The sequence below is a fragment of the Eurytemora carolleeae genome, unplaced genomic scaffold (assembly GCF_000591075.1).
Source record: "Eurytemora carolleeae unplaced genomic scaffold, Eaff_2.0 scaffold405, whole genome shotgun sequence".
NCBI classification, from domain to species: domain Eukaryota; kingdom Metazoa; phylum Arthropoda; class Copepoda; order Calanoida; family Temoridae; genus Eurytemora; species Eurytemora carolleeae.
In genome coordinates, this window is record NW_019396303.1 from 118039 (window position 1) to 145570 (window position 27532).

General features: G+C 33.8%; 3 protein-coding genes across 5 annotated transcripts in view; all 3 read left to right on the top strand.

Moving 5' to 3' along the window:
- Window positions 1-9980, top strand: part of LOC111700543 (tether containing UBX domain for GLUT4) — a 17379-nt gene extending 7399 nt beyond the window's left edge. Inside the window, exons 10-19 of the mRNA XM_023471500.1 lie at window positions 1882-1890; window positions 1939-2004; window positions 2558-2607; window positions 2978-3057; window positions 3777-3852; window positions 4575-4606; window positions 5438-5554; window positions 8126-8188; window positions 8479-8524; window positions 8850-9980. Of these exons, the coding sequence (XP_023327268.1) occupies window positions 1882-1890; window positions 1939-2004; window positions 2558-2607; window positions 2978-3057; window positions 3777-3852; window positions 4575-4606; window positions 5438-5554; window positions 8126-8188; window positions 8479-8524; window positions 8850-8937 (627 nt within the window). The 3' untranslated portion in view covers window positions 8938-9980. The remainder of the gene's footprint in view (window positions 1-1881; window positions 1891-1938; window positions 2005-2557; window positions 2608-2977; window positions 3058-3776; window positions 3853-4574; window positions 4607-5437; window positions 5555-8125; window positions 8189-8478; window positions 8525-8849) is intronic.
- Window positions 9981-10158: 178 nt separating this feature from the next.
- LOC111700538 (programmed cell death protein 2) lies at window positions 10159-17983 on the top strand. Of its 2 annotated transcripts, none has more exons than XM_023471492.1 (12): window positions 10159-10276; window positions 10733-10792; window positions 11290-11349; window positions 11640-11707; window positions 11923-12045; window positions 12569-12692; window positions 13383-13478; window positions 13747-13857; window positions 15556-15617; window positions 16196-16289; window positions 16883-16974; window positions 17872-17983. In XM_023471492.1, exons 1-12 carry the CDS (start codon window positions 10166-10168, stop codon window positions 17948-17950), a joined length of 1080 nt encoding a protein of 359 aa, XP_023327260.1. In that variant the 5' UTR covers window positions 10159-10165; the 3' UTR covers window positions 17951-17983. The 2 variants fall into 2 exon arrangements, with proteins under 2 accessions (XP_023327260.1, XP_023327259.1); XM_023471491.1 differs by lacking the exon at window positions 17872-17983 and adding an exon at window positions 17621-17800.
- A 606-nt stretch (window positions 17984-18589) lies between these two features.
- On the top strand, window positions 18590-26125 carry LOC111700541 (E3 ubiquitin-protein ligase RNF14). 2 transcript variants are annotated; one of them, XM_023471499.1, is made up of 9 exons: window positions 18590-18970; window positions 19062-19326; window positions 19965-20107; window positions 20285-20348; window positions 20879-20982; window positions 21086-22907; window positions 22978-23085; window positions 24071-24241; window positions 25472-26125. In XM_023471499.1, the coding sequence occupies exons 2-9, from the start codon at window positions 19126-19128 to the stop codon at window positions 25523-25525; spliced, it is 2667 nt and encodes an 888-aa protein (XP_023327267.1). In that variant the 5' UTR covers window positions 18590-18970; window positions 19062-19125; the 3' UTR covers window positions 25526-26125. The 2 variants fall into 2 exon arrangements, with proteins under 2 accessions (XP_023327267.1, XP_023327266.1); XM_023471498.1 differs by having other exon boundaries at window positions 18590-19326.
- Window positions 26126-27532: the final 1407 nt, after the last annotated feature.

A 27532-nucleotide genomic window follows, 5' to 3' on the forward strand; every position in this document is an offset into this window, starting at 1 on the left:
GAAAAAAAAGTTTCAACTTGTCGGTGGTAGTGAGGGTAGTGGGGAATTGAAAAATAAATTCTAGAATAAATGTTATGTTGATAAAAAAGTTTCAACAAGTCGGTGGTAGTGAGGGTAGTTTAAAATAAAAAAAAAATTTTGAAAAAAATGTTGATATATAGATTTTAAAAAGTCGGAGGTAGTGAGGGTAGTGGCAAATTGAAAAATAAATTATTGAATAAATGTCGATAAAAAAGTTTCAACTTGTCGGTACTACAATTTTTTTTATTCTAAACTACCCTCACAACCACCGACAAGTTGAAACTTTTTTATCAACATTTATTCAAGAATTTATTTTTCAATTCCCCACTACCCTCACTACCTCCGACAAGTTTAAACTTTTTTATCAACATTTATTCAAGAATTTTATTTAAATTAAAAACTACCCTCACTACCACTGACTTTTCAAAATCTTAATTTCAACATTTATTATTTTTTTTTTCATTTCCAAACTACCGTCAATTCCAAGACAAAAAACTTAAGCAAGTCTTAAAGAAAAAAAAAGAGGCAATTTAAAGATTTTTAAAGTTGAATTTCTTGCTAAATATTTTTTTTTTTATCAAGATTTTACAAAAAATCTTATACTTTTATAAGAAAAGTATCTGCTTACTTTCATACATACCTATGCAAATAAAAAATTCACCTATTTTTCAGCAAAAAAAAAGCATTTTATACGTTCACCTCCCTTGGACCCCCCCCTGACGTTTTTTGGAGATAACTCAAAAAATATTGGTCTGAACCTGTTAAAGTTTTCTGGCTTTTGTAACTAACACATTAGATTCAAAGCTGGGCTTTTGAACCTACTGCCTGAGTCCTCAAGCACACCGCCTGAATGACTTATTTTTACCTTTTCCAGACTAAATCTATATTTGGACCTACTTTCGGTCATTGGATTTTGACTTTTTATAGCTCTTTGGAAAGCTTTAAACAAAAAGGAAGCAGATCGCACAATTTTTGCGAACAAATTTTTGCATAGTTTTTTGTATGTTTGATTTCGCCGTGGTAAGGGCTTTTCAAAAATGTATAATTTATCATATTTCGCGAACTCTGTGTTTTTGCACATTTTTTGCTTAATAACTTGAAATTGCGATAAATATTTAAAATATTGTAAATTTGCAATTTTTTTTGCAGATTATTAAAGCACAGGCCAAGGGCTTTCTTAAAGTGTATCAAATGTTATAGATTTGTTTCACAATTAGGAAATAGAAGGGGGTCCTTGGGACGCCCCCCCCCCCCCGACTATTTTGGATAAATCAGACGTCAACCTGAACCCATGTTGCATAAAAATGGATATATCCAGAAAGTCTGGAGTAAACTTGTAAACTCTATGAACTCTCTATTGTGTTTACAAGATTAAAATAACCTTTAACCAGGCACCGCAAGCTAATCATATTAAAATTTGAACCCCTAAACTGTATATATTTTGATTTATAAAGTTGGGGAACAAAATGAAAAAAGAAATTGGAAGAGGAGAGGGGAAAAATAAAATATAATTATATAAACCCCTGCTATTTACTAAACATGACTCCTGATTAGTTAGAAGTGCCCTCTATTCAAAGATGGCAATGCTTAATTCACAACATTACCCTTAAAAGCTTTGTCTGATCAAGTATTAATGAAACATTAATGTTTGTAATTTTGAAAACTAATTATTCTTAATTGTGGTTTCGCTAAAAAAGTGACGTGTGCATTTCTACCACAGGAAAACATAAAAAATTTATCAAAATGAAACACTTCTAATCCTAGAAAAACGACAATAACTCCACATTTTTGATAAAATATAGGTTTCAATGGTAACAAATGTGAATCGGGTATTGCCATCTGTGCATGGATGGTCACTAGGATATTAAGGTGACAGCCCCCTTCAAGCATGAGAGATGAATTCAATTTTGATTTTAGATCCTGTATCGAGATCTAAAGCTGGCAGTTAAAAACTCAGACGAGAGAGGAATGTTGCTGACAAAGGTTAGACCGTTGTACAGTATTGTACAGTATTGTACAGTATTGCACAGTATTGTACAGTATTGCACAGTATTGTACAGTATTGTACAGTATTGTACAGTATTGTACAGTATTGTACAGTATTGTACAGTATTGTACAGTATTGTACAGTATTGTACATGTGTACCTTTGTATCCAAGAATTGTTGTACCTTTGTACTGCTGAACCGTGTTATACTAAAACCGTTGTGCTGTGCATTTTTTATCATTGTACTATTGTAAACTTTTATCCTATTATTGTTGTAGCGTTGTATTATTGAACTTTCTGCCCTAGTATTGTTGAACAGTTGTACTAGCGTACCCTAGTATGGTTGTACATGTTGTTTTTGAGCCTTCCTGTCCTGCATAATAATACACTTCAAATGGTATAAAACCACCAGATTAAACATTATTTGAAAAAACTGTATTTTCCTAAACGAAGTGCTCCTGCTCATGTTTGGGCACTTTTTTAGATATTAAGAACTTGTTTACTTACTTTAGGAGCATGTAAATAAATTTAATGTTTTATTTTTTTCTAGAAAATGCGCGAAGCACATGAAGAGGGTGTAAAACTGGCTGTGCTTGGAAGGTAAATAAAGTTTTTTTTTTAAATGCGACAAACTAAGGTAACGTCTTCCTGCAGTAGAAATGCACAAGTCATTTTTACAGAGAAATCTCAATTGAATAAAATCAGTGTTTAAAATTATAAACATTGATACCTAATCCATACTGGATCAGACACAGCTTTGACAGGTTCGGTTGTGAATCGGGCATTGTCATCTTTGCGTCACTTGAAATTACGGTTAAAGTCCCTTTAATAAGTTTATTTTCAAGTTACCGGTCGGTCATCACATCATTTACACATAATATTGATTTTCATCTTTCTATTCCACAGTTTTATGGGTTCCACTGTAGCATGATAAATGATGATGATGTCTTGTACAATTGGCGATGTTTAGGTACAAGACGGGTGTACTGCGTGTACAGTTTCCTGATAGGCTGGTTGTACAGGGAACCTTTGGACCATCATCAACTATAGGAAGATGCTCTTTTTCATTAGTCTTTAATCCTTCTTTTAATGAGTGTCATATTTGATTCACATTTACATTCATAGCTTTAACAATATTAGGAATATTCTTCATCTGCTTTTTCTTAGAAAACTTGCATCTCGATAATTTTCAGATATTAAGTATTCGATTATTTGAAGGAGTGCCATACTGAATACACGAATCATAATGATACAGGATCCATTTAACTTTGACCTGGACCTGGAAAAAAATGGATCCGGATCCAAATCTGAAATTTTTTAACAAAGCAGAATTTTAGAACTTTTTGTCTTATTTTTTCGCTTATTTTTAAACTTTATGAACCATTCAGAAATCAGGAAATTTTTATAATCTCTATTTATTGAATAGTTCAGATTTTTGTTCCAGATCCTAAGCACTGCCCAGAATTATTGTTATCTTAGTAAATTCACTGGAATGCAACAGCAATGAAAAACTAAAATCAGTGAGACTTTCTCCTTGCTCCTGATAAACAAACGATTTTAGCTTTGTCATTCATTGGACATTTTTAAATTTTTATTTCAATTAAAGGTCACTTGAAATTGTGTTTAATTTCTTCAAATTGCGTTTATTTTTGATAAACCCTTCAAAATGTGTTTTAATCCATTTAAATTGTGTTCAAAATCGCTGAGGATTATGTTCATAATCACTTAATTGTTTTAATAATCCCTTTAAAAGAAAATTTTTGGTGTAGATGATGTAATGAATTGGCTCCGCCCACTTTTATCCAACCCGGACACACCCTTCGAGCTGTACACTGCTCCACCCAGGAACTAAACCATCTCCTCCTATCAGAAACGTATTTAGCCCCCCCCCCCCCNGTTTCACCTGCCTTTTGAATACTTTTTATTAATTTTCCTCAAATCCCTAGAAATTATTTTCAGAATTATTTAAATTATTTTTTAAATTTGTTCAAACTATTTTCTAAATCTTTGAATTATATTTTACAAATTCTATGGAATCATTTGTCAAATCTTTGAAATTTTCACATTCTTTAAAACTGTTCCTAAAATTGTTTCAAATATTTTGAAAGTTCAAAGTGTGTGTCTCTTCATTATTTCTTTCTTATCATTTAAAGTAATATCTCATATCTAGTGATATTTTTATTTGAAAGCTAAGAAATTATTTCTTCACTTATGAGAAAGTGAGTGCAACCCCTTCAAAAATAATCAAGTACCCTGGGACCAAACTCAGTTAATTTTAGCCAGGTCGCTGAATTACCTGCTGTCGATTCAAATACTTATTTTAGTTCTGCACTCTGCAGTGTAGTTTTTACATCTTTAGAACATGGGATCGGTGTTCCATGTCCTATAGATGATAATTGACTCCAGTACAACAGATAAGTATTTGAATCGACAGTAGGTAGTTTAGCAATCTAGCTCAAATTCATTTAATTCTGGCCCTGAAACTATACCTCTCATTCCCATGATTTTTTTTGTCAAAGATCAAAATGCTTGGAAAGTGTTTGTAAAGATTGGTTTTTTGTTTTTAGAACAGTACTTGAGGCAAAATCAACAATTCTAGGTAAATTAAATAATTTAATAAGTAATTAATAAAAAATAAGACTTCAGGGAAAATAATTTTGAGCCAAAAATCAATTATTTTAAATTGCAATCCAACAAAGAACTAATCAACATATGATTGATGGATTTTAATTGTGAAACAGGTTCAACTACCCTCTCTGTAATAAGTTTAACAATATAACTGCCTAAAACCATAAACTGTCAATAACTGTCAATAACCATAAAATGATGATAGTCCTAAAATAAGTTCATATTAACATGATTAAATTTTTATTTTCTTAAATGCGCTAAAAGCCAGCTTGTGTACAGCTGATTTTAATTCAATCGGATATTAGTTTAATCGATGTAGAATTGTATCTGTAATTTTTATCAAAAGTAACTTTTATACAATAGGGATATCCAAAAAAGAGGATTTAGAATAAAATCTAAAGGGTGTACATTGGATATTCAGATTATGCGATCAGGATTAAAGATGTCTCATTCTAAAGTTTTCAGCTCTGTTGACGTTAGTTTATGTGACTTCCACTTAAAGAGTGCCATAAAAAGGATATCTCATTCACCCCTGAATCAGACAAAGGTTTAAAGGATACCATTGTGAATCGATTATGCCACTACAAATGAACGGTCTACAGTCCTTTAAGACTGTTATGTATATTTTAGACTGTAGAAAATGGTTTAGTAGCCCAGCGGTCAATCTACTAGATCTGAGCCTGTACCCTGCTGTCCTGGTCTACTATCTATATATCGATCTATCTATGTTCTTCCAGATCTAAACCTGTACCCTGCTGCCCTGGTCTATTATCTATATATCTATCTATCTATGTTCTTCTAGATCTGAACCTGTACCCTGCTGCCCTGGTCTACTACTCCAGGATACAGGAGGAGAAGGAGAGCAGGGAACAGGCCTACATCAAGGAGGAGTTCATACAATCCCTCTCTAACATACAAGGTAGATCAGTCCGGGTTTTATAATTGGGACAGTTAGTTTCCAAAATAATTTATCCCTCGGAACCTTGATGAGTTTGGTCGTGTTATTGACTTATTGAATGATTTCTCTATTTATTTGTTGATTTATTGATTGATTTATTGATTGATTTCTCGATTTATCAGTAGATGCATTGATTGGTTCATTGATTTATTTATCAACAAAGATAATATATATATAGATACGCTGGCAGGTAGAAACCTCCTTCCTAAATTGCTTGTAGCAGACAACTAATTTTTGTCCCTCTGAGAACAGGTGCAAGGAGAGACATCTATAGCAAATCAATTACTTTCTATATTACTTTCTCCCCCTGCTGCCATCTGTAGGAAATACGCATTTGTGTTATATAAACATACAGTACGCGCATTGCATCCTGTATAGTTCAAGTGTTGCTATCTGGACCTGTTTGACCAATAAAATTAAATTTCAAGGTAACACAAACATACAGTACAGGGTGCCCAACCTTGTGGATTAAATCCTCATAAGTGCCATATCTGGGGATTTAGAAACCCCTTGGGATTTGTAGATATTCTGGGGATTTTGAATACTAATGTGATATTTCTGATATTTTGTCAAAAATTAATGAAATACATGTCTGGTAATTATAAGAAAGTTTTCCTGTAAAGTTTTAGAGAGTGACATGAAAATTTTCAAAAATTTAAATATTGTTAGTTTGTATTGGATGAGTCTGAACAACTTTTTGAAAACAAAATTTTCTGTACAATTAAAATTGCCATGCGAAAATGGCTTTAAGGGTCGAAAGAAATCGAAAATGTTGCAGTAGTTAAAAAATTTGTTATGAGCACTCAGTTGTAAGCAACTGGTTTTCAATTTAAATGAAACTTTGACATGCACTGTGAAGAGATATGAAATTGCATCAGTTAGAAAAAAATGTTTAAAAACCCTCTTAAAACCCACTAAAAAAGCTGTTTTCTGTAGAAAAAATTGACGATTTTCTGGGGATTTTTTTATTATTTGATGAGGGTTTTGTAGATAAAAATTTGTCTGTCAGTGGATTTTTGCCAATTTAGAGTTGGGCACCCTGAGACAGTACGACAGTATGATCAGTTGTACTTAGTAAAGATATAGTAGACAAACAGAAATATTGACAAACTTTTGGAAATTACTTTATATTTGTTAAATAAGTGATATCTATTTAATCAAACGGTTTTTATGAGATATTTAAATAAAATTAGATTTTTTAATTGGTACCACAATATGCAATTAAGATCTTGGGGTTGATGGTTTAAAGAATTATTAAAATTACTGTTTTTTATGCATGAATTCTAGTAAACAAAGCAAAAAAATTGCAACATTTTTTTGGGAGGACTTTTTCATACAGGTTGACAATCCTCATGTCATAAGCTGTTTTAATGAGGTTGTCTTTAGTTTGTAATTTGTAAACAAAATTAGTATTACTATGTGTTGTAGTAATACTACGTATATGATATAGTTACATTTCATCCATATATAAATTTGGCTTGTCTGTCTGTTTGTTTGTTTGTATCCAATAAACGTCAAAACAGCTGAACCGATCGGCCCAAATTTTTTGTAGGACATCACGTGACCACAGGGAAGGTTTACGAATGATAAAAAAAATTTTAAAAATGTGTTTAAAAGGTTTTTAATTTTGTAAAAAAAATTAAATTTTTTCATGGTTATGATTAAGTCTTCCTCTACTCAATAACAACCTTTTTTCAGAAAACATGCCACATACTCATACAAAAAGATGTTGTGTTTATAATTGTTCAAGCAAAAACAGTATGGATGAAATGAAGTTTTACATGTTTCCAAAGGACCCGAGTCGAAGGGAAGTTTGGAAAAATGTTGTAAATCGCCCTGACTATGCAATCAAAAAGAACAGTTACATGTGCATGTTACATTTTGAGTTTTTGGGGTGAAAGGGGTGATGAGCCAGTTGTGAGCCATGAAGAGCCAGGAGCAACCGACCATAGTAGTGTTGAATGGGATCCTATCCGCTATTAGGACTTTGTCCTGGATTCGATGTACTTTTTATTCATAATTTTTATTTAAATTGCGTTTATTTACGTATGCCATTCAGTACGACTTGCACATTTAAACTTTGTCTAGTCAAATTCCTACCTCAGTTTTATTTGCATTGATTAATTTGTTTCATTAAGTACAATATGCAGTATACATTGTTGATACTATAATACGCATTTAGTGTTATCAAGCATAAACAAAGTGATAAATTAGCAACAATCCAGAGGATAAAATGCCATACGTACGACAGAGATGGTGCTGATTGCACTTTTTCTCAAGACCTCAAATTTCTACCTGCCAGCGTATCTATATATATATATTATCTTTGTTTATCAATTATTAAGAAGCAACCGAGCTTGATCATGTTGTTGATCTTATGACATTTTATTTATGTGATTTTATTAATTAATTAATTAATTGATTTATAATTCTTATTTAGAATCCAACAACGTTAATCTTATGCCAAAATTTAAATGATATTATTGATCGATTGATTATAATTGAGATTGATAGATTAATTGATTTATTAAGGAGCTAACAAGGCTGCAAGTCAGTTCAGAAGAGGTGGGGAAAGAAAACAGACTGGACTTAAAGGTATTTCACAATAAACAGTACACTTATATTTCTAAAGAAAAAAAACAACAATTTTAAAAATTATTAAAATGCACCGTCCAAAAAAATAAATTATGTTTTATGTTTAAAACATAAAAGATGAGAGGGGGGGGGTCTATTGCTCTATTTTTCATATTACATTTCCTTTTGTTGTTCCTTGCTGTAGACATCCATTTTTTTCAATTTATATAATAAACAGAATTTAATATTTAAGCACACTGAGACTTTTTAATGCAATTTTTTTTTAAATGTTTGATTTTGTTTTCATTTAGGAAATTTGAAAGCAGACGTAAAACCAGAGACTATTCCAGAATCAAGGTTTCGTTCTACCACCAATTAATTTTATATTTATAGGAAAAGAAATCATATATATTGTTTTATTCCACTACGATCCCCGGCCCATTTAAATTTTGTAATACTCATGTTTAATGAGACATCTTGTGTATACTGTACAGTGTATATGCGTCAAAATTAGGGTTTTTTATTGCAATTCTTTTAACTTGAATCTATTCTACATACATTCATACATTTTTTGTACAAATCGTTTTTCAGGACTCTACAATTTCTCTAGGCACCCTTTACGTTTTTTGGACGCCTTGTACAATGTACGCCCCTCTTTATGAGTTTGGTGGTATAATTGTAGACCTGGTAAAAGGAGTGGAGGAGAGACCCCGCCCTGCAGCAGCCAAGGAGGAACAAAACTTCCGAAATGGTTCAAGACTGGAAAATAACAAGATTAGGCAGAAAATATACACATTACCAAATAAATACAGTAAATGGAATTTTGCGTTAAATTTTTAGGAACTAAACAATGTTGGGCAATGTCCATGGATACGCTCGGTGGACAGGAGCGCCGGCCTAAACTTCATTGAACGACGGATTCTCATTTAATAATAATAATAATAATAATAATAAACTTTAAGGAATAACTTCTGGGAAATAGCTAAATTTGACAAAAAAAGTGTAATTTTCGACATTTGGTAAAAAGGGAAAACTTAAGTTTAAGACAGGGAAATACATAACTATGGTTTGACAAAAATAGACAAATTGTCAAAATAAAAACAATCATAACCAGTACAAAACGGAATACAAGTTGTCTTTTAATCACGTAGAATTTTCGAAATTTGGTAAATTGGGGAACTTAACTTCAATACTGGGAAATAACTAGATTTGGCAGAAAAAGAAAAAGTTCCAAAATAAAAGCAGTTTAAGTAAAATGCGGAACAAACGTCGTCTTTTATTGGGAATTTTGCTTTTGTAATTTGTAATTCTTTTAACTCTTAAAATGTGCCTTCAATATTTCAGACATATGTCAGTCATAACGTTACAAAAAAAACAAGACTACATTTCTTATTAAAATGGAAAACAAAGACGAGTTTTATTTCGCTTTATACGGGTTAGGACTGTATAAGAAACACCGAGTGATTAAGTATTTTTCCACTAATTTTCCCAGTGTTCTCTAGCAAAATGATGTTGGAGGTATCAATTTATGCTGAAATATTTCGACGTGTAATTAATGAATATTGAGAACTAGTAGAACTAGTAAAGGATAGTTCAACTACTTCTCTAGTCTGACAAAGAGTGTACTAGAGAAGTAGTTACACTAGCCATACCTAGATTTCATACTTCTCATTTTTGATAAATTCCGACCTCAGGGCATTCGGGGAATTATATTTGGATTAATGCCCTCAAGGGAAAGAGCCTAAAATGTCCAAGTATATTCTCGTGATAAAACAAATATTTGTGATTTATAATTTAATTGTATGATGTCAGGGTATATATTTTTTTTTAATTCCCCTCCCCCCTGATTTTCATTTGAATGTTTCAATATAATAACCCGAAAATTCTTTCCCTCTTCAGTTTTCCCAAGTCATAAATCGAAGAGGAAATACATATTTTGAAGTGTGGGAAATTAGTTTTAATAAAATATATACCCCGGAATATATTTTCAGATTTAAGATGTCTAGTAAGCAGGTTGACCTGGGGTTCTTCAACGGGGACTACCCGCCCTGGGGCACGGAGAAGGAGTTCCAGGAGTTCGAACTGGAAAGCAGATATTTCCCCAGCAAGGTTTCTTACATTTTTTCAGATTGGACTGCAGTCGTAATTTCAAGTGATAGAGTGGCATGTCCGATTCATAACAGAACCCTTTATCTGATCAAATATGAATTAGATATCCATGTTTTGTTTTTGAAAGTTGTTTATTTTCATTTTCGGGTTCTCTTCACTACTTTTTTTTGCTTTAGAAGCAATGGAGAAATTATTAGTAACACTTTTTTGACCAGAAACTCTTTCACATTATCTCTCGGATTGAAGGATGATTGGTATCTACCCCGCTGGTTTCTATGAGCTATTTTTTTGTAAATGATTTTTTTTTATATTCTAGTAAGATTTAAGATACGAGTTTTTAATATATAAGAAAAAATTTTTAGGGCAAAAGTCTGAAAACAAAAAGGTTTAAACATTTTTTAAGTAGCAATTTAAATGACATCGAACCAGAAGGTGCCAAAAAAAGTGGTTTTTTAGATCGGAGGTAAACCTGCTTGGTTAGATCTTGTCAACCTTCCAACTCCTGACCAACTTGAGGTAACAAGTACAAATTGGATAATGAATATGTACAGGGGGACCCAGATACTGGGGAACCAATAGAAAGATAGAAATGGAAAACGACATTTAAGCTAGTTTATGCGTGTTTGATCTTCCAATTTAAACAAAATAGTTTTACCAGTAGACTGAAATTAAACTATAGTAAAATGGGTTTTTTGTGTGTTCACTGCAGAGCTTTGTCTCTTGTTTTTATGAACTATTTAATATCATAAATTCAGCTTAACTGTCGTCCCACATGTTAGGATTCAATTAACGTTATAATTGTTTGCGAGATCTAACTTGACCTCAGAATCTAAAGATATCACTCCAAACAAAACAAAAACAGGAAAATTTTTGAATTAATTGTACGATAATCGTCATCCACATCATCCACATCGACATAGACATCGACATCGTTATCTGGTCCACATTCAAGATCCATCGGGTCCACAATTTGGCTTATTTAGTCTCTATATCTATATTTGTTTATTGTTTAGTGTAAGCAATGTGGAATCCAAACCAAATTCCTCCTTCAGATTTATTCACCGGACGATAAGGTAAGGATTTTAGATTTTAAATATTAATTAGATTTTTAGTCTGGGTCAAATTTATGGTTTCCAAAGGGGATTTATATAATNTTTATCAAAAGAGTCAAATATTTTCTTGAAAGGTCGTCCCCCTCCTTAAAATCTATTAATTCAGTTTCTTTGATTTAAAGTATTTTACTAATATTCTGGCTTTGATCAGATTGTATTGATTGATTGATCGATGGAGTGATTGATTGAATGATTGATTGATTAATTTATCTAGTGCTTTTATTGAATGATTGATTGATTGGTTTGTGTAGGTGCCTCATGGATTTCATCGAACTCTTTATGTGTTCATCTGCGTTCAAAACTCATGCTGGAATAACAGGTAGACATTTTTGAACACATGTTTCTCCCACTTTTCCTTTTTTTTACTTTAAATGTGCTAGTGAAAACGCCCTAAAGAGTTTGTGTTGTTCATTGCTTTCAACATTTTTGGGAATTCAAAAACTGGAAAATGATTTTTCAGTAGACATTTTTTTCAGAAAAAAAAACCTATTTTTTGTTAAAATTACGGTGGATTTTTTAACTCATGCTTTTAAGAGAGAATGGTAGCCCTGTTATTGTACTGCGTAATCAGCTGAGTCGAGAGAACCGGTTTTATCCAGCAGACCCGCCGGAGGAGAAAACCGGTTGGAGAACTGATATTCAAGCTGAACAGTACGGGTATGTTCAGTACAGTGCACTTAGCAGATGATGTCGATGTCGATGTTGATGTTATTGTCATTGTCGTTGTCGTTGTCGTTGTCGTTGTCGTTGTCGTTGTCCGTTGTCGTTGTCGTTGTCGTTGTCGTTGTCGTTGTCGTTGTCGTTGTCGTTGTTGCTGCTGTCCTTGTTGTTGTCGTTGCCGTTGTCGTCGCTGTCGAATGTTTATTTTTGAAGTTGATGTGGATTTGGATGTGGATGATGTGGATGATGTGGAGGATAACAATGATGACAATGATGACAATGATGACGATGATGACGATGATGACGATGATGACGATTGTGGTGACAATGATGACGATGATGACGATGATGACGATGATGACGATGGTGACAATGGTGACAATGGTGACAATGGTGACAACAATGACAAGATGACAATGAAGACAATGATGACAATGATGACAAGGATGACAAGGATGACAAGGATGACAAGGATGACAAGGATGACAAGGATGATAAGGATGACAATGATACTGTTCAGTACCCTGTGTTCTGTGTGTGGGTGCCATGGAACCAAGATGTGTGGAAGATGTAAAACTGTAAACTATTGTTCACAAATTCATCAGAAGCTGGACTGGAGTAAGGGACACAAGAAGGAATGCCAGGTACATTTAAGGGACTGTGAGCGTAATTTTAAGTGAGTTAAATACTTGAGTTCTGTTTTACAAAAAAACATTTTGTCAGTCTGGGGTTACAGATTCATTCTCTTAATAGTTTATAGTTCATAATATTTGCCCTCTTTACAAGTTTTACAAATTTTTTTATGTCGGTATGTAATTAGGTTTTTTTAATATTTCCTTAAATATTTTTTAATTATATGCAATATAATACGAAGCATTAGTTGCAAAACTGTATTTATTGAAATATAGATTAGATGAAAATAAAGCTTTAAAAACAAAATATAAAGTTAATTTCAATCATGAGTAAAAACAGTAGGATAGTCATTCTAGGTAAAAAGATTGGAGGTCATAGAAAAATGAATAAGAAACCCCTTATTTGAGTTTTTGTAAAAAAAAAAGTTATGCAAAAAGGATTTTGTCTGAGTGGGGTCCATCTGCTTTACTAGCAAAGTATATGAGGTCTAGGATGTATGAGGATGGGAAAATTTAAGTCGCAAATACATTCTAGAAGAAGTATTCTGCATTAATACAATCATCAGTTGTAAAACATAATAACAAGGATTATCTCAATCATTCTGGAAACTTGCTAAAATTGATCCAGCCCATTGCTTGAACTTAAAATTTAAGTTTTTAATTCATTTTTCAAAGTTTTCTGAAAATTTTGTTTGTTGTTAGGTTGGGTGCACTTATAGTGGACCTCATCATATAGAAGCATTTATTGAAGGACTAATTGAAATAGAAGAAGAACCAGAGAAGAAAGCAGAAAATATTGTAAGTTCAAGTTACAACTAATATTTACGTATAGACGATGAGACTTTAAAGGCTGCATATGATGATCTAAAGGATGAATTTGGTCTAAGTCCTGTAAAAATTAGTCTTTAAATTAAATGCCAAATGATTTGGCAAATAAGTAAGAATTTTTTAGTGGAAGTTGACCAAGAATGCAACAAAAAGTCTGAATAAATAATTAAAACATAAGTTTAACTAATTTTTTAAACAAATTTTTCAATTTTTAAATTATTATATATTTAATGTTTAGTCCGACTTAAACTATCCCGGGGTGGAGATTGGAGAGATGGTAGCTGAGGACATTAGTGGCGCAGCAGATGAAGAATTTGAGGAGGTGGAGGCTGCACAGGCAGAAGATAAGGTAAACAAGGCAGAGGTTTCACAGGCAGAGGACAAGTTAAATCAGGCGGAGGCTACAATGACGGAGGATAAGTTAAACTAGGTGGAGGATAAGGTAAACTAGGTGGAGGATAAGGTAAACTAGGTGGAGGATAAGGTAAACTAGGTGGAGGATAAGGTAAACTAGGTGACGGGTAAAGTTAACTATGTGGAGGATAAGGTAAACTAGGTGGAGGCTAATGTAAACCAGGTGGAGGATAAGGTAAACTAGGTGGAGGATAATAAAAAACTTAGTGGAGAATAAAGTAAACTAGGCGGAGAATAAGGTTAACCAGGCAGAAAATATGGTTAACAGGTGGAAAATAGGTTAACTAGGCGGAGAATATGGTTAACAAGGCGGAGAATATGGTTATCAGGCGGAGAATAGGGTTAACTAGGCGGAGAATATGGTTAACAAGGCGGAGAATATGGTTATCAGGTGGAGAATAGGGTTAACTAGGCGGAGAATATGGTTAACAAGGCGGAGAATATGGTTATCAGGTGGAGAATAGGGTTAAATAGGCGGAGAATATGGTTAACAAGGCGGAGAATATGGTTATCAGGTGGAGAATAGGGTTAACTAGGCGGAGAATATGGTTAACAAGGCGGAGAATATGGTTATCAGGTGGAGAATAGGGTTAACTAGGCGGAGAATATGGTTAACAAGGCGGAGAATATGGTTATCAGGTGGAAAATAGGGTTAACTAGGCGGAGAATATGGTTAACAAGGCGGAGAATATGGTTATCAGGTGGAGAATAGGGTTAACTAGGCGGAGATAATGGTTATCAGGTGGAGAATAGGGTTAACTAGGCGGAGAATATGGTTAACAGTGGAGAATAAGGTTAACTAGGCGGAGGACTAAAAAAAAATTACATAAGTTCAGTCCTTCTACCTGTAAGGAAATGCTAATTGTATGAAGTTTGATAGATAATAAGGCTCAGTAACATTTTGCCTAGTACAAGTTCGCCTAGTTCAAGTTCGCCTAGATAACATTTTGCCTAGATAACATTTTGCCTAGACAACATTTCGCCTAGATAACAATTTGCCTAGATAACATTTTGCCTAGATAACATCAGAGAGTAAGTTTCGCCTAGATTAACATTCTTCAAATTAACCAGCTTTTGGAACAAAAAAATACGCAATTTTTACTGTAAAAATTTCGCAATTTTTTTTTTGTAGTTTAAATCATTCAGTTTTCTACTGACATTGATGTTGACATGACGTCCTTAATTCAGGCAGGGAAAACCAAACGAGGCAGACCAGCCATAATTGATAATCAACATTTCTCATATGTCTCCAATGGACCTGGTAGTCAGAAAGTTTATAATTGTTGCTGTTCAAACTGAAAATGTAATGCAAGCTTTAAGTGCCCTTTAAGAAAAAATTTGTAAACATTATTATAATACATTTTTTTTTGCTTTTAATTGAATTTCTTGAGAAAAAAGAGGAACTTTATAAATTTTAGTGAATTTATCTAGGCGAAATTTACCTTCTAATGTTATCTAGGCACAATGTTATCTAGGCGAAATGTTGTCTAGGCAAACTGTGTTTAGGCAACATGTTATCTAGGCAAAATGTTATCTAGGCAAAAAGTTAGTAGGCGAACATGTACTAGGCGAAAGTGTACTAGGCGAACTTGTACTAGGCAAAATGTTACTGAGCCGATAATAAATATTTCAGGCTAGTGAAAAATTTAATGAGCGGATAAAAAGAGCTCCTCATCAGATAGTTAGATATGACAGGTAATTGTGTCATAAGTTTAATGAAATTAAATGAAATATAATTATTAGAATGCATGGTGTTCTCATTTCTATTTGTGTTTTTAACGGATACTAGAAAACATCTGTAAAAAGCTTGCAGAGTAAGGTTATTACCTTAAAAAATATCCCAAAAGCCTTTTTCTATGGACAACTTATAAAGTTACAAGTTCCCAACCTTCCCAAATGTGCGATTTCTCAAGTGTCTACTTCCCAATTAAATGCATTTAAGATTGAGTAAGTGTAAAACAGACTGGGGAAGTTACCACTTGGGAAATTGCACATTTTGTAAGTTTCCACTTTGGAAAATACTCTTGGGAAGTTGATGCAAGGGAAACTGCCTTAACTATACATCAAAAATATTATGAAAATGATATGAACATTAAACACTGTAGTGTGAGCAATGCACCGTCTTGGTCCAGTCTTTTCTCAAATACAATACAAAATTATAATATGATAAATTTTGTAGGGGACATGCATTAATCAATTGAATGAAAGAAATGGCATAATGTCAATGATGTTTAGATCCATAAACATTCAGTTAAACTAATTCATTATTCTAGGGATGGATCTCCTTTACTCTGTAGTTACTCTGGGTCTAACTTCACACCAGGACAGTGCTCAGCTTGTTCTTCAGATCTTTCTTTTGAGTTCCAGGTAGGAAATCCTCTGTCAGTAATCAAGAAACAAACACTAGACTCGTAGGGTCTAGAAGTGTCATAGTTGGGTATTGGTTTGTTGGCTGTAGGCGGTCTGAGTTGCCCGAGATGGGTTTTCTTGCAGATCTCATCCTCGTATAATCCTTATATATTATTGTACTTTATAAACGAGTGCACTTGTCAAGGCTACAGATAAAGGCAGTCTGAAGGTCATGTCACGGAGCTGTCTTGGGTAGATCGCCTGGTATAAGTCTTCTTCCTAGGGTGACACGGCTCGGTCAGCCCATGGATACGTTTCGGCGGTTAGGAGCCCCGACCCCTATTTCATTAAATGATTGGTTGTCCTTTAATAATAATAATAATACACTCATTTGTTTTGGTCTTCGTCTACTGAACCACACATATTTGACGCATTGGACTTCAAGGTTCTTTGTGTCTTGGTGTTTAACAAGTTTGTTTATTTACATTCAAGATTAATGATGATGTCTGATTATTTTAAACCCTATTTCGTTTACCTTAAGGACATGTTTGAAAGTTTCCTTGTCTCAATTTTGTTTTCCTATCAAATTTTTGATGTAGTGTTATGTTTAGATAATGCCTCAGGTTCTAAGTTTACTGAACCTAGGATCAGATTTAGAAGGAGGTCTTGACTTTGGGAGTATCTATATTTACACTTGCTCAAGGTAAATTTATTTTAAGATAATAACTTGTCAAAAAAAGTGGTCTACTAGTTATTATCAAGGTCCCAAATGACCTTATTGTCTCCAGTCAAAAAAATTGTCTTTTGAGAATGGAATAGAACTAAAGAGATTTATCTCTGTCTCTAACATTCAGAACAAATGATCTTAAAAATTAAATATGTGTTTCAAACAATTTTAATTTTTCCTATTAATGCAAAATTCTCTTTCTTTTCTTCCGACCAGCTTTTAATTAGCCCTTAAAAAAATATTAAATAAGAAATTAGTCCCACAAAACTGAAAGCTAAAAAAATTCAAGCTAACGCCACAGAAGAATGAAAACAACGAGTGGATGATGTATCATTCGACCTACGGAACTTCTGACCTACTTGCACATCGGTTTATTACTCTAAGTTGTACATGTGGCCGCAGCGCCCAGCCCAGAAATTGCCGTAAATTAACCAAGCCCTCAAACAATACAAAATAAACAACAGCCTATCGTCTAAGGTCGGATATAGGAGGAGGTTGGAAAGTTGGTAGGTCAGACGTTGAGTTGAAAGTATGTTGCATAGAGAGGATGTTACACCACCTTTAAAAGAAATATGTCTGCAGATAGATTTTCCCTTGTATTTATATAGTGTAATAATTGCAGGAGCTGCAGTACAGAAGGATATGTCCTGGAACAATCACACATCCTTGATTTTGTAATATTTGCACAGGAGCAGTACAGAAGGATATGTTCTGGATCACAAATCCTTGATTTTGTAATATTTGCAGGAGCTGCAGTACAGAAGGTTATGTCCTGGATCACAAATCCTTGATTTTGTAATATTTGCAGGAGCTGCAGTACAGAAGGATATGTCCTGGAACAATCACAAATCCTTGATTTTGTAATATTTGCAGGAGCTGCAGTACAGAAGGATATGTCCTGGAACAATCACAAATCCTTGATTTTGATCAAACCAACATTCCTTTACCTTGACAATGGAAATAAAGAAATTTTTTAAATCACAAATGTTAAATGTATAGAGAGGATATTGAAAACAGAGAGTTTATAAGAAAAGGCTACAAGAAAGAATGAACAAATAACAAACTTCAGCTAAAGTTTATAAAAATTTAACAAACTGAAGCTTTAAAAATTATAAAATCCCATTCTATTATTTACAACAGTTGAATTACATATTGCAGAGGTTTCTGATTAAATGAGAAAAATATTTAGGGTGTCCCACGAAACATGACAGTAGCAAGACGACTTGAAGGTCGTGATTAATTGTTGAAATAACTTGCAACATTTCTTCGTTTCCTTAATTGTAGAAGTAGAATTTTAGGATTAATAATCACAAAACACCCCTAGTCTTTGCATTTCCAAAATGTGGTCTGACTTTTTTTAGCTTTTGATATTTCCGGAGATTTGAAAAATTGAAAATTTCGACAATTTTGGTTTTGTTCAATAAAATTTAGATCTAAACGAAATGCTTGATATCTCCAGTAATATTGACAGCACAAAAAAAGGCAGACCACATTTTGGAAATGCCAGGACTAGGAGGAGAGTTTTGTGGTTATTGTTTCAAGAATGTCACCAATAAATTCAAAGATCCAAGACGACTTTCAAGTCATTGTCTTGCTACTGTTATGTTTTGTGGGACACCCTGTAGTTAACTTTATAATTTTGCATACAACCCACTTTTTAACTTTGAAAGTAACCAAATGGAGTTTAAGTCTAATTCTTATGATAGCAAACACATGTCTTCAAGTTTCTCCCTTCAACTAAATTGAATGTTAAAGAAGAAAAAGGTGAGTAGGAGAAAAATTGAGAAGTAAAAATACTAATTTATAAGGGATTTGATCTATTGTAAGCTATCTGGGCTATGATTCTTCTACGTTTGGTGGATTACTCGATGACAGTCTGGATTGGCTAATCTCTGCTGGCGGTTTGGAGAGTCTGGATTGAGTGGCTTGCAGAATGGAAATCTTATCTAGTATACAAGGTTACCCATAAGTGGTGAGACTTCAGAGACATCAATTAGGAATTGTTCAGTATTTATTTTTACATACTTCATCCCTTATAACTATATACTTTTTTCTTTCTTTAGTTAACCATTGGAAAGATCATTAAATAATGTATTCACTGTGGATGACAAATTGGTTTAATCAAATATGGCCATCCAACATTCATTCTTTGTGGGAAACTCAGCAGCTCCTACCAGAGTTAGACATCTTGATACTTACTTCAGATTAAAAATGGGAGACCTAGATGAGCAGGAGGATGAGTTGCTAGCTGTCTCTGAAATACTTCCTCCTGGTACATTTAGAGTAGAGAGAGGACAGTCTGGTTTTCCTCACCGGGGATCCATAGAGGTATAGGGAATGAGTTGAGGAGTGTAACTCACACATGTTTTGCCTCTGGCCCACAATAATGTGTGGTATTTGGCTGCTGGCCCACATCTTTTTCGTCTTGCAAAATGGCCTTACTTAATATGCCAATTATAGCTCTGAAATATCCTTTTTATTCACTCTTTCCAATGTCATCCAGCCATATTTAATATATAAATTTGGCTTGTCTGGGTGTTTGTCTGTTTGTTTGTAACCAATAAACGTCAAAACGGCTGAACCGATCGGGCCCAAATTTTTTGTGGTACATCACGTGACCACAGGGAAGGTTTATGAATGATAAAAATTTTAAAAAATGTGTTTTAAAGGTTTTTAATTTTGTAAAAATAATTTAAATTCTTGAAAATCCGCGAGTTTTTTTTTAAATCCCCAAAAAGTTTTTCTTTGTTTTAAAATGTAAACAAAAAGAATATGTTTACAATTTAAATAGAAGATGGGCGCGAAGCGCCCTAAAAGCCTAGTTTAATATAAAATACACTACCAAAGGCAGTCAGGATATGTGCAAATGCTTCCAGAAAAAATATGATTGACATGATAAAGATTTGAAAGATATTAAGAAAAATCTTTTCTTTTATTATTATTATCATCTCTTTTATTTTCCCTAGGTGTCTGTAGATTTGTCTGGTCCTGTAGAAATAGTAGAATCTGATATTTCTACGTTCAGTGTGCAGTATCTACCTCCTATAATACTAGAATTTATTCTACCAGTAGATTATCCTTCTCTTCAGAATCCTGTTTTTAATGTTAGGTAATCATTATCTATTTTATTTGATCCTTTAACTGAACATTTGAGTTACTTTTGGGCCTCAAGTTGTTCTACAAAAACTTTTTTAAAATTTTTATTCTGGAGCCATAGAGGAACAAGGTTTTTAAAAAAATTAAATCTCCGAATTTAAATTACATTTTTATTCATATTCTCTTCTAGCTGTGTCTGGTTAGCTGATGTTGAGTTAAACGCAATTAAAAATCAGCTACACATAATTGGACAGGTAGTGGACGTTGTCAGTTGATCATGTGATTGATTTTGATTTTATATTCTTGATAGATTAGTTTCAGTTCTTATTAATGTTCTTAATTCATAATTAATGAATCAAGAGTGATTTTTAACAGTTCAGTTTTGTGTTTTGAGGACAAAAAGTTCTTCTTTGCAACTTTAATTTAAAATTCTGTCCTTGGATCCAGATCTGTGGAGTGGATCCGTATAATTTTAGGGATTCAGATTAAGGAAATAAGGAAGCTTAAATATTGCAGATCCAATGATTTCGATTAGAATCCTGATCCTGAGCACTGGAATCAAATAATAAATGGGTTGAAAAGTGAAAGACTATGAAACAAAACAAATATTTTTTTAAATATCAAAAAAATTCCCAAACAAAAGAAGAAGAAAAAATATACAATTACTTGATTTCTTCTTTTGTTTTTGATTGATTTGTTAATGAATAATGTAATTCATTGATTGATTGATGTAGTGTGTAATAGATGGAATGACTAGTTAACTTTTTAGTGATTGATTATTCAGGATAATCTGGGAAGTGTTGTACTGTTTCTTTGGATCAATTTTCTTCAGCAAGATTTACTTGAAGCAGTCAATTTTCAGTATTCAATCAACCTTCACCAACTCAGGTTTCATTTAAAGCATTTATCAACCTTTATTATCTAATGCCTACTTGCTGATGAAAAATTTTCTTTTTCTGATGCTGAAAATCTCAATAGTTTTTTGTTTAAGGACTGGAAAACAGAAAAAAGACTGTGCTAAACCTAAACTAGCCAGACAAAGTAGCTTTCAGCCTTTTTTAAGCAGATCCTCGGATCTTAAAACATCAGAACTAAGTTGTCCTGAACATTCTGCATCAATTGACAATAATGATTTGACTTATGATTCTAAAAGTGATTCACCTGCAGTTAAACTACCATACGTAAGCTCATTAAGCCTTTCAGCTCAACCATTCCGTCCTAAAGCAGATTCTGTCGTACCATCTGCATCCATGGCATCTCCATCCTCATCAGCTTCAGCTAGTTCAAGAAATTCTACTTCTAATCCTGCTTCAGCACCTACTTTCAAATCATCACTTTCCTTATCAGGTTCAGTTGGTTCAGCAAGTTCTATGACTAATCCTGCCGCATCACTTGCGTCAATATCATCACAATCTTCATTAGTATCTGCTGGCTTTGCCAGTTCCACCTCAAATCCTGGGCTGGAGAAGAAGAACCGAATTACTGGAATTGTTAAATCTTGGAACTTGACAGATTGTGCTGGGACAATTTTCTGCAAATCTACAGGTCGGATCTATGCAAGCTTGACAGATATCTGTTCTCCTGACCTCACAAGGCTGGAGGTCTCCCTGGAGATCGGGCAGACAGTGGAATTTGACCTTCTGACAGGATCCAGCCATGTTATTGACCGGCATACTTTTAACAAGCAGGCGGTCAATATTACAGCAGTCGGCGGGAGACCGGTCAAAGGAAGTTCTGACTCGGAAAAGGTTACAATTCTAAAGCAGGATGTTCTTGGAACCATTTATACCTGGAACCATAGAAAAGGAGAAGGCAAATTGAAATTGGTAAAGGAGGGAGAAAGTTGGGAAAGGGTAGAAGCAAAGGGGAAGGCGAATGAAAAAGGTGGAGGGAAGGAGAAGGAATTGAAAGATCTTGTTTACGTTTATTACACTTCTTTACACTTCACTCCTCAAACATTGAAACCAGATGATTGCAGACTGTTCAGATTTAATATTGTAGAGTGTACCAGATATGGCCTCATTGCTCAATATGTTCGCCTTGAAGAAAAAAGAAGTTTTGCATTGGGAGCAGCTGATCTAAACAAAACAAAAGATTCCAATAAAATAAATCCAGAGAAAAGCAAATCAGATAAAAAAGATATTTCTGAATCTTCTTCTCAGGAAAATTTATCATTAGACGTACAGGTTAAAGATGGGGCTAAAAGCCAGATAAATGAGAATACAAATTTGATAAAGGAAAAAGAAAATGCGGATGAGAAGAAGGAGAGAAAAGGAGAACAAACGAAAACTGGAGTTCAGATTTTAGCAGCTAGGCTCAGAGAATATAATAACAGTAAGGATGTGGAAATATTTGCGGCAAGTGTGTACAGCTGTCTAGTTTGCTTTATGGAGAAGAGTGGGGTTAATTGTGTACGCTTCCCTTCATGTCAACATGTGTACTGCAGGGAGTGTATGGCGCAATATTTCAAAATACAGATTGAAAGTGGGCAGGTAAAGAATCTGACCTGTCCAACGGACCAGTGTAAATCCCAGGCTCTACCCAACCAGGTAATGGAGTTGGTGCCTATTGATCTGTTTAAAAAGTATGAGAGTATTCTACTGGAAACTACCCTGGAGTCAATGGTGGATGTGATCACATGTCCCAGGGTGTTCTGCCAGTGTCCAACTGTGATAGACAGAGAGAATAATATGGGACAGTGCCCGGCCTGTCAGCTGTCCTTCTGCATATACTGTAGGGCAACCTATCACGGTGTTTCACCGTGTAAAATGAAAACAAAGGAGCACCGCGCTATTCTGGACAAATACAACCAGGTATAGATATTTATACACCTACCTATACTCATTTACCTACCTACCTATAGTCATTTACCTACCTACCTAGGGTACTGATGATGAGAAGATGTGGTTGGAGAAGAAGTATGGAAGAGTAAAGCTTCAGCAACTCCTCTCAAATGTTTTAAGTGAAGACTATCTCTCACAGAATGCCCGGGTAATTAATCCTTTATATTCTACATTATTGGGAGGGGGGGGGGGAACCATTATTTCCTACGACCTATTTTACGGAGCTAAAACGTTGTTTTACGTATAATTGTCCAAACTGTATTATTTCTTATCACTGCAGTTTAAGACTTAACTCAGCCATTATTCCCTATTTACTATTTAACGTAGTTGTTTTTACGTATAATTGTCCGAACTGTAACGCCCCTATAGAGAAGAAGAATGGATGTAACAAACACCTTCTTCTGTTACAGAATTTACTATTATTTCCAGCGTTTCGGATCCAGATCCGGATCCGGTCGGATCCGTATCATTTGGTCGGATCCGGATCCGTATCAGGAAACGTTGATATCTATCCGGGTTTCGGTTGAGCGCCTATTCTCAGCCTTGAAGCTGCAGAAGTCCGACCTCCAGAACCAGATCAAGGCCGACGTGTTGGACGCCCTTCTCCTGCTCAAGGCTAACAGCGACTATCTCTTCAAGAAGTGATTGATCGGCCTGTCCAAAGGATTACTCCAAAAAGTCAATATTTTTTTGGTTACATTTCGGAATATATAATAAATATAGTTTATAAATTATAACCTTGCATAACATTTAATAGGGAAAATCCGATTCACAGAATCAAAAGTTACCTCGGATCCGGATCCGGATCCGTATCAGAGTCAGGATCCGGATCCATCATCACGGATGCGGATCCGCGGATCCGGATCCGCATCAAAATGATACGGATCCGAAAAACTGATTATTCCTTATCAGTGCAGTTTCAGGCTTAACTCAGTCATTATTCCTTATCTAAAGTAGTTGTTTTTACGTATAATTGTCCGAACTGTAACGCCCCTGTAGAGAATAAAGGATGGATGTAACACTTTCTCCTGTTACAGAATTTAATATTAGTTCTTATCACTGCAGTTTAAGACTTAACTCAGTCATTATTCCCTATTTACTACTTAACGAAGCTAATAATTGTTTTTACATAGAACTGTCCGAACTGTAACGCCCCTATAGAGAAGAAGGACGGATGTAACAAGATGACCTGCTGGCGGTGTAACACCTACTTCTGCTGGTTGTGCAGTGTCAAGCTGAACCCAGCCAACCCCTACTCTCATTTTAATATCATGGGAGGAAACTGCTACGGAGCTCTCTTCCAGGTGGGAAAGTTTCTATGACAACAAATATCTGGTTATTAAATAATTACAGGGGAGGAATATTCCAAACCATACTTATGTTCCAAACTGGACACAAATATATAATCAACCTTTTGGTAACTCTTTCTGTACTGAGATCAAATATCCATATAAAAAACTATTCCCATCATATTATTAAGCATGAGGAGAACTACAAATAACACTTCTTTTATAAAATTTAAACTATGAGTGCAATTCAAGGTTTTCCATTTTCGCATGTATCACTCATTTGAATCTTGGACGTGTCTTTTGGAACATAAACCAACTTTTGGAACATAAATAATTTGGAAATATTCAACAATTCAGCACAAAACGCACTATTATAATTTACAGAAAGCATGAATCACCGAAAATATTTTTGTCTTGTAAATTAATCTAAAATGTGTTTGCACATTATACTTATAAATACGGAGAGTACAGATGATTTCAAGTTTCCTCCATTTTCAATCAAAAAATTCCTGCATTTTAATTCTGTTCAATTTAATTGTAAGAACAATATAATATTAATATTAAATTTATCAATGTTTTAAGTCGTTTTATTTTGAAATATCAGAACAGGAAATATTATTTAGATTATATAAATTTGAAAAAGATTACTTTGCCCTGACACTCAGTGTCAGGTCTGGGCCAAATCACGGTTTGAAACTTTCTTCTCCTGGATTATGAAATAACGAGAAAACATGACATACAGGGGTACCCCACAAAGGACGAGACTGTAAAGACGACCAAAGACTCTAAAAATATGACAATTTGAACCTTGATTTTTGGTTTCTTTATTAAAATGAGTATATCAAAAGTGAACTCAATTACATAGCGCAAAACTAAACCAGTTTTGGCTTACAAAGAACCCAGAATGCAAGAAAATGGACTTCACAAATTCCTTACAATTGTTTCTGAATTCTCATAATTACTAGACTTCGCGCCAATCTTCTATTTCAAAGTTCCTTTAAATTGCAATAAGTGTTTTGATGCCCAGGGGGGAAATATGAAAAATTAGCACTAAGAGGCAAGTTTTCTTCACCTCTTTTTGATAATTTTATAAAAAATTTCCTTAAAATTAAAACATTTTTTATCTTTAGATAGCAATCTTAAAAGACGATTTTTAGACAAGTGTCGATGTTTATTGGGTTACCCTGTATTATAATTAATTCAGTCCTTCTAAGAAAATTGTTTTATTTTATTTTCGTGCTTTAGGGAGTTGATGTTGAGGATGATGATGATGATTGGGAGGAATTCATGAACATTTAAAATATTTCATTTTTATAGAAGTGATTATAATGGATACGGATAGAAGTTACAAATCAAGTATTCCAGACTCCGCGATTGCGTAAACTACACACGTATTTACATGTGTAGTATATTACTTTAAAGTAACTACAGCAGAAAACTTAAGCATTGTTAAAATCGAGATCTAGATCAATGCTTGATCCATTCCATTTGTTAATATTTAATCTTTAGTTTGTATCCATCAAAGTGTCTATAATTCAACCAATCAGAGTGATGTAAGCAACGTTCACATAATGACATAAAAATATGATAAAGTTAGATTTTATTGGGCTGCTGTTGCTAACAAACGTCTAATATACTATTTGTGGCAAAGGTACCATACCTTTCCGCTCAAATTCTGAACGAAAAATCGGCTTTTTCTCTGGCCACAGTTGTCTTTAAAAAGTAAGACAATTACCAATCTACAGCAAATAGGCTGTTTAGTTTACCCTGAAATTACCCTGAACGGTCCCTTTAAGTGTTATGAGAGCAAAAATTTAACCCCGTATGTAATTTTATTTATTTTTATAATCTTTCGTGTTATGAATTCGTGATTTATAAAATAAATATTTATAAAATAAATAACTTTAAATTAATTTTGTTCAGATTCCGACAATTTGACCATTTGAATCAAGAATAGTTTTATAACCAACTTTAAACAATCATAGAACGCACTTGCAAAAATTTAAATCTTAAAAAATTGTCTGTTTTTTCAAATATGCACCTGATAAAGTGATCACCAGAAAACTCTGGAATAGGACTTTCAGACTCAAGTTATGACTTTAACAATGAACATGAGAAACAGCAATTTTGCGGTCAAAACAGACCAAATTCACTTATAAAGTGATTTACTCTGAAACAAGATCAATGTACTTCAGTATTGCTTTTGATGTCTTCCTATTCTACAGTTTCTTCGTTATCACTGTACCACTAAATTTTAGATATTTAACAACAATTTCTAATCATATAGTGTTACGCAACTATGCACCTGATAAAGTGATCACCATAAAACTCTGGAATAGGACTTTCAGACTCAAGTTATGACTTTAACAATGAACATGAGAAACAGCAATTTTGCGGTCAAAACAGACCAAATTCACCTATAAAGTGATTTACTCTGAAACAAGATCAATGAACTTCAGTATTGCTTTTAATGTCTTCCTATTCTACAGTTTCTTCGATATCACTGTATCACTAAATTTTAGATATTTAACAACAATTTCTAATCATATAGTATTACGCAATTTGAGTGCCTGAAATGAAATAATTTCCATATCTTTAAATTTCTGTTATTTTTTTCTTAGGCAATTATTGAAAATATTCGCTTATTTTGAAATCCGGATTTACGCAATTTTGGAATTGTTCACTAGGAGGCAAAATTGAATCCGTTTTGGTTGTTTATGCGAGGCAGTCAAGGAAGTTATGTGCGCACGCCGCCGTGTTTAATTACAAGACAGAGAGAGCGCCTGTTCTAGCGTCGACGCTCGGCCCCTTAGCCTGTCCTTGCCGCAGCGCTCGGCCCAGAAAGTGTCTTAACCTAACCTAACCCTAAACTATATTCTTTTCTTTTTCTTCTTGTAATTCAACTCGGCAAGTGCATCATTACTTCACAAAACTTCAGTAAATTTTTTTATGAAATATTCGCATACTGGTTTTGTGAAATAGTCGAATTATCTTTTCCCCCGAAACATTTGCATCATTTCTCGCATTTTTTCGCGAAATTTTCGAATTTTTTCGTGAAACAAATTTAAGCGAAATTTCGCGAAAAAAACGAAAATTTTCGCATTTTTCACTTTTCACTAAAGGCCAAAAATGCGACATTTTTTCAAAACAATTTCCTTTTTCTCTGGAAACCCCAGTAATAAGTCTACAATGGTTTGATCCCTCCAGTTGTCTGCATGTCAATAGGTTGATAAAAGGAAAATCATCATCGTCCTTTTAATATTAATATTTTTTCATCAAAGTTCCGTTAAAGATTTTTTAGCAAAT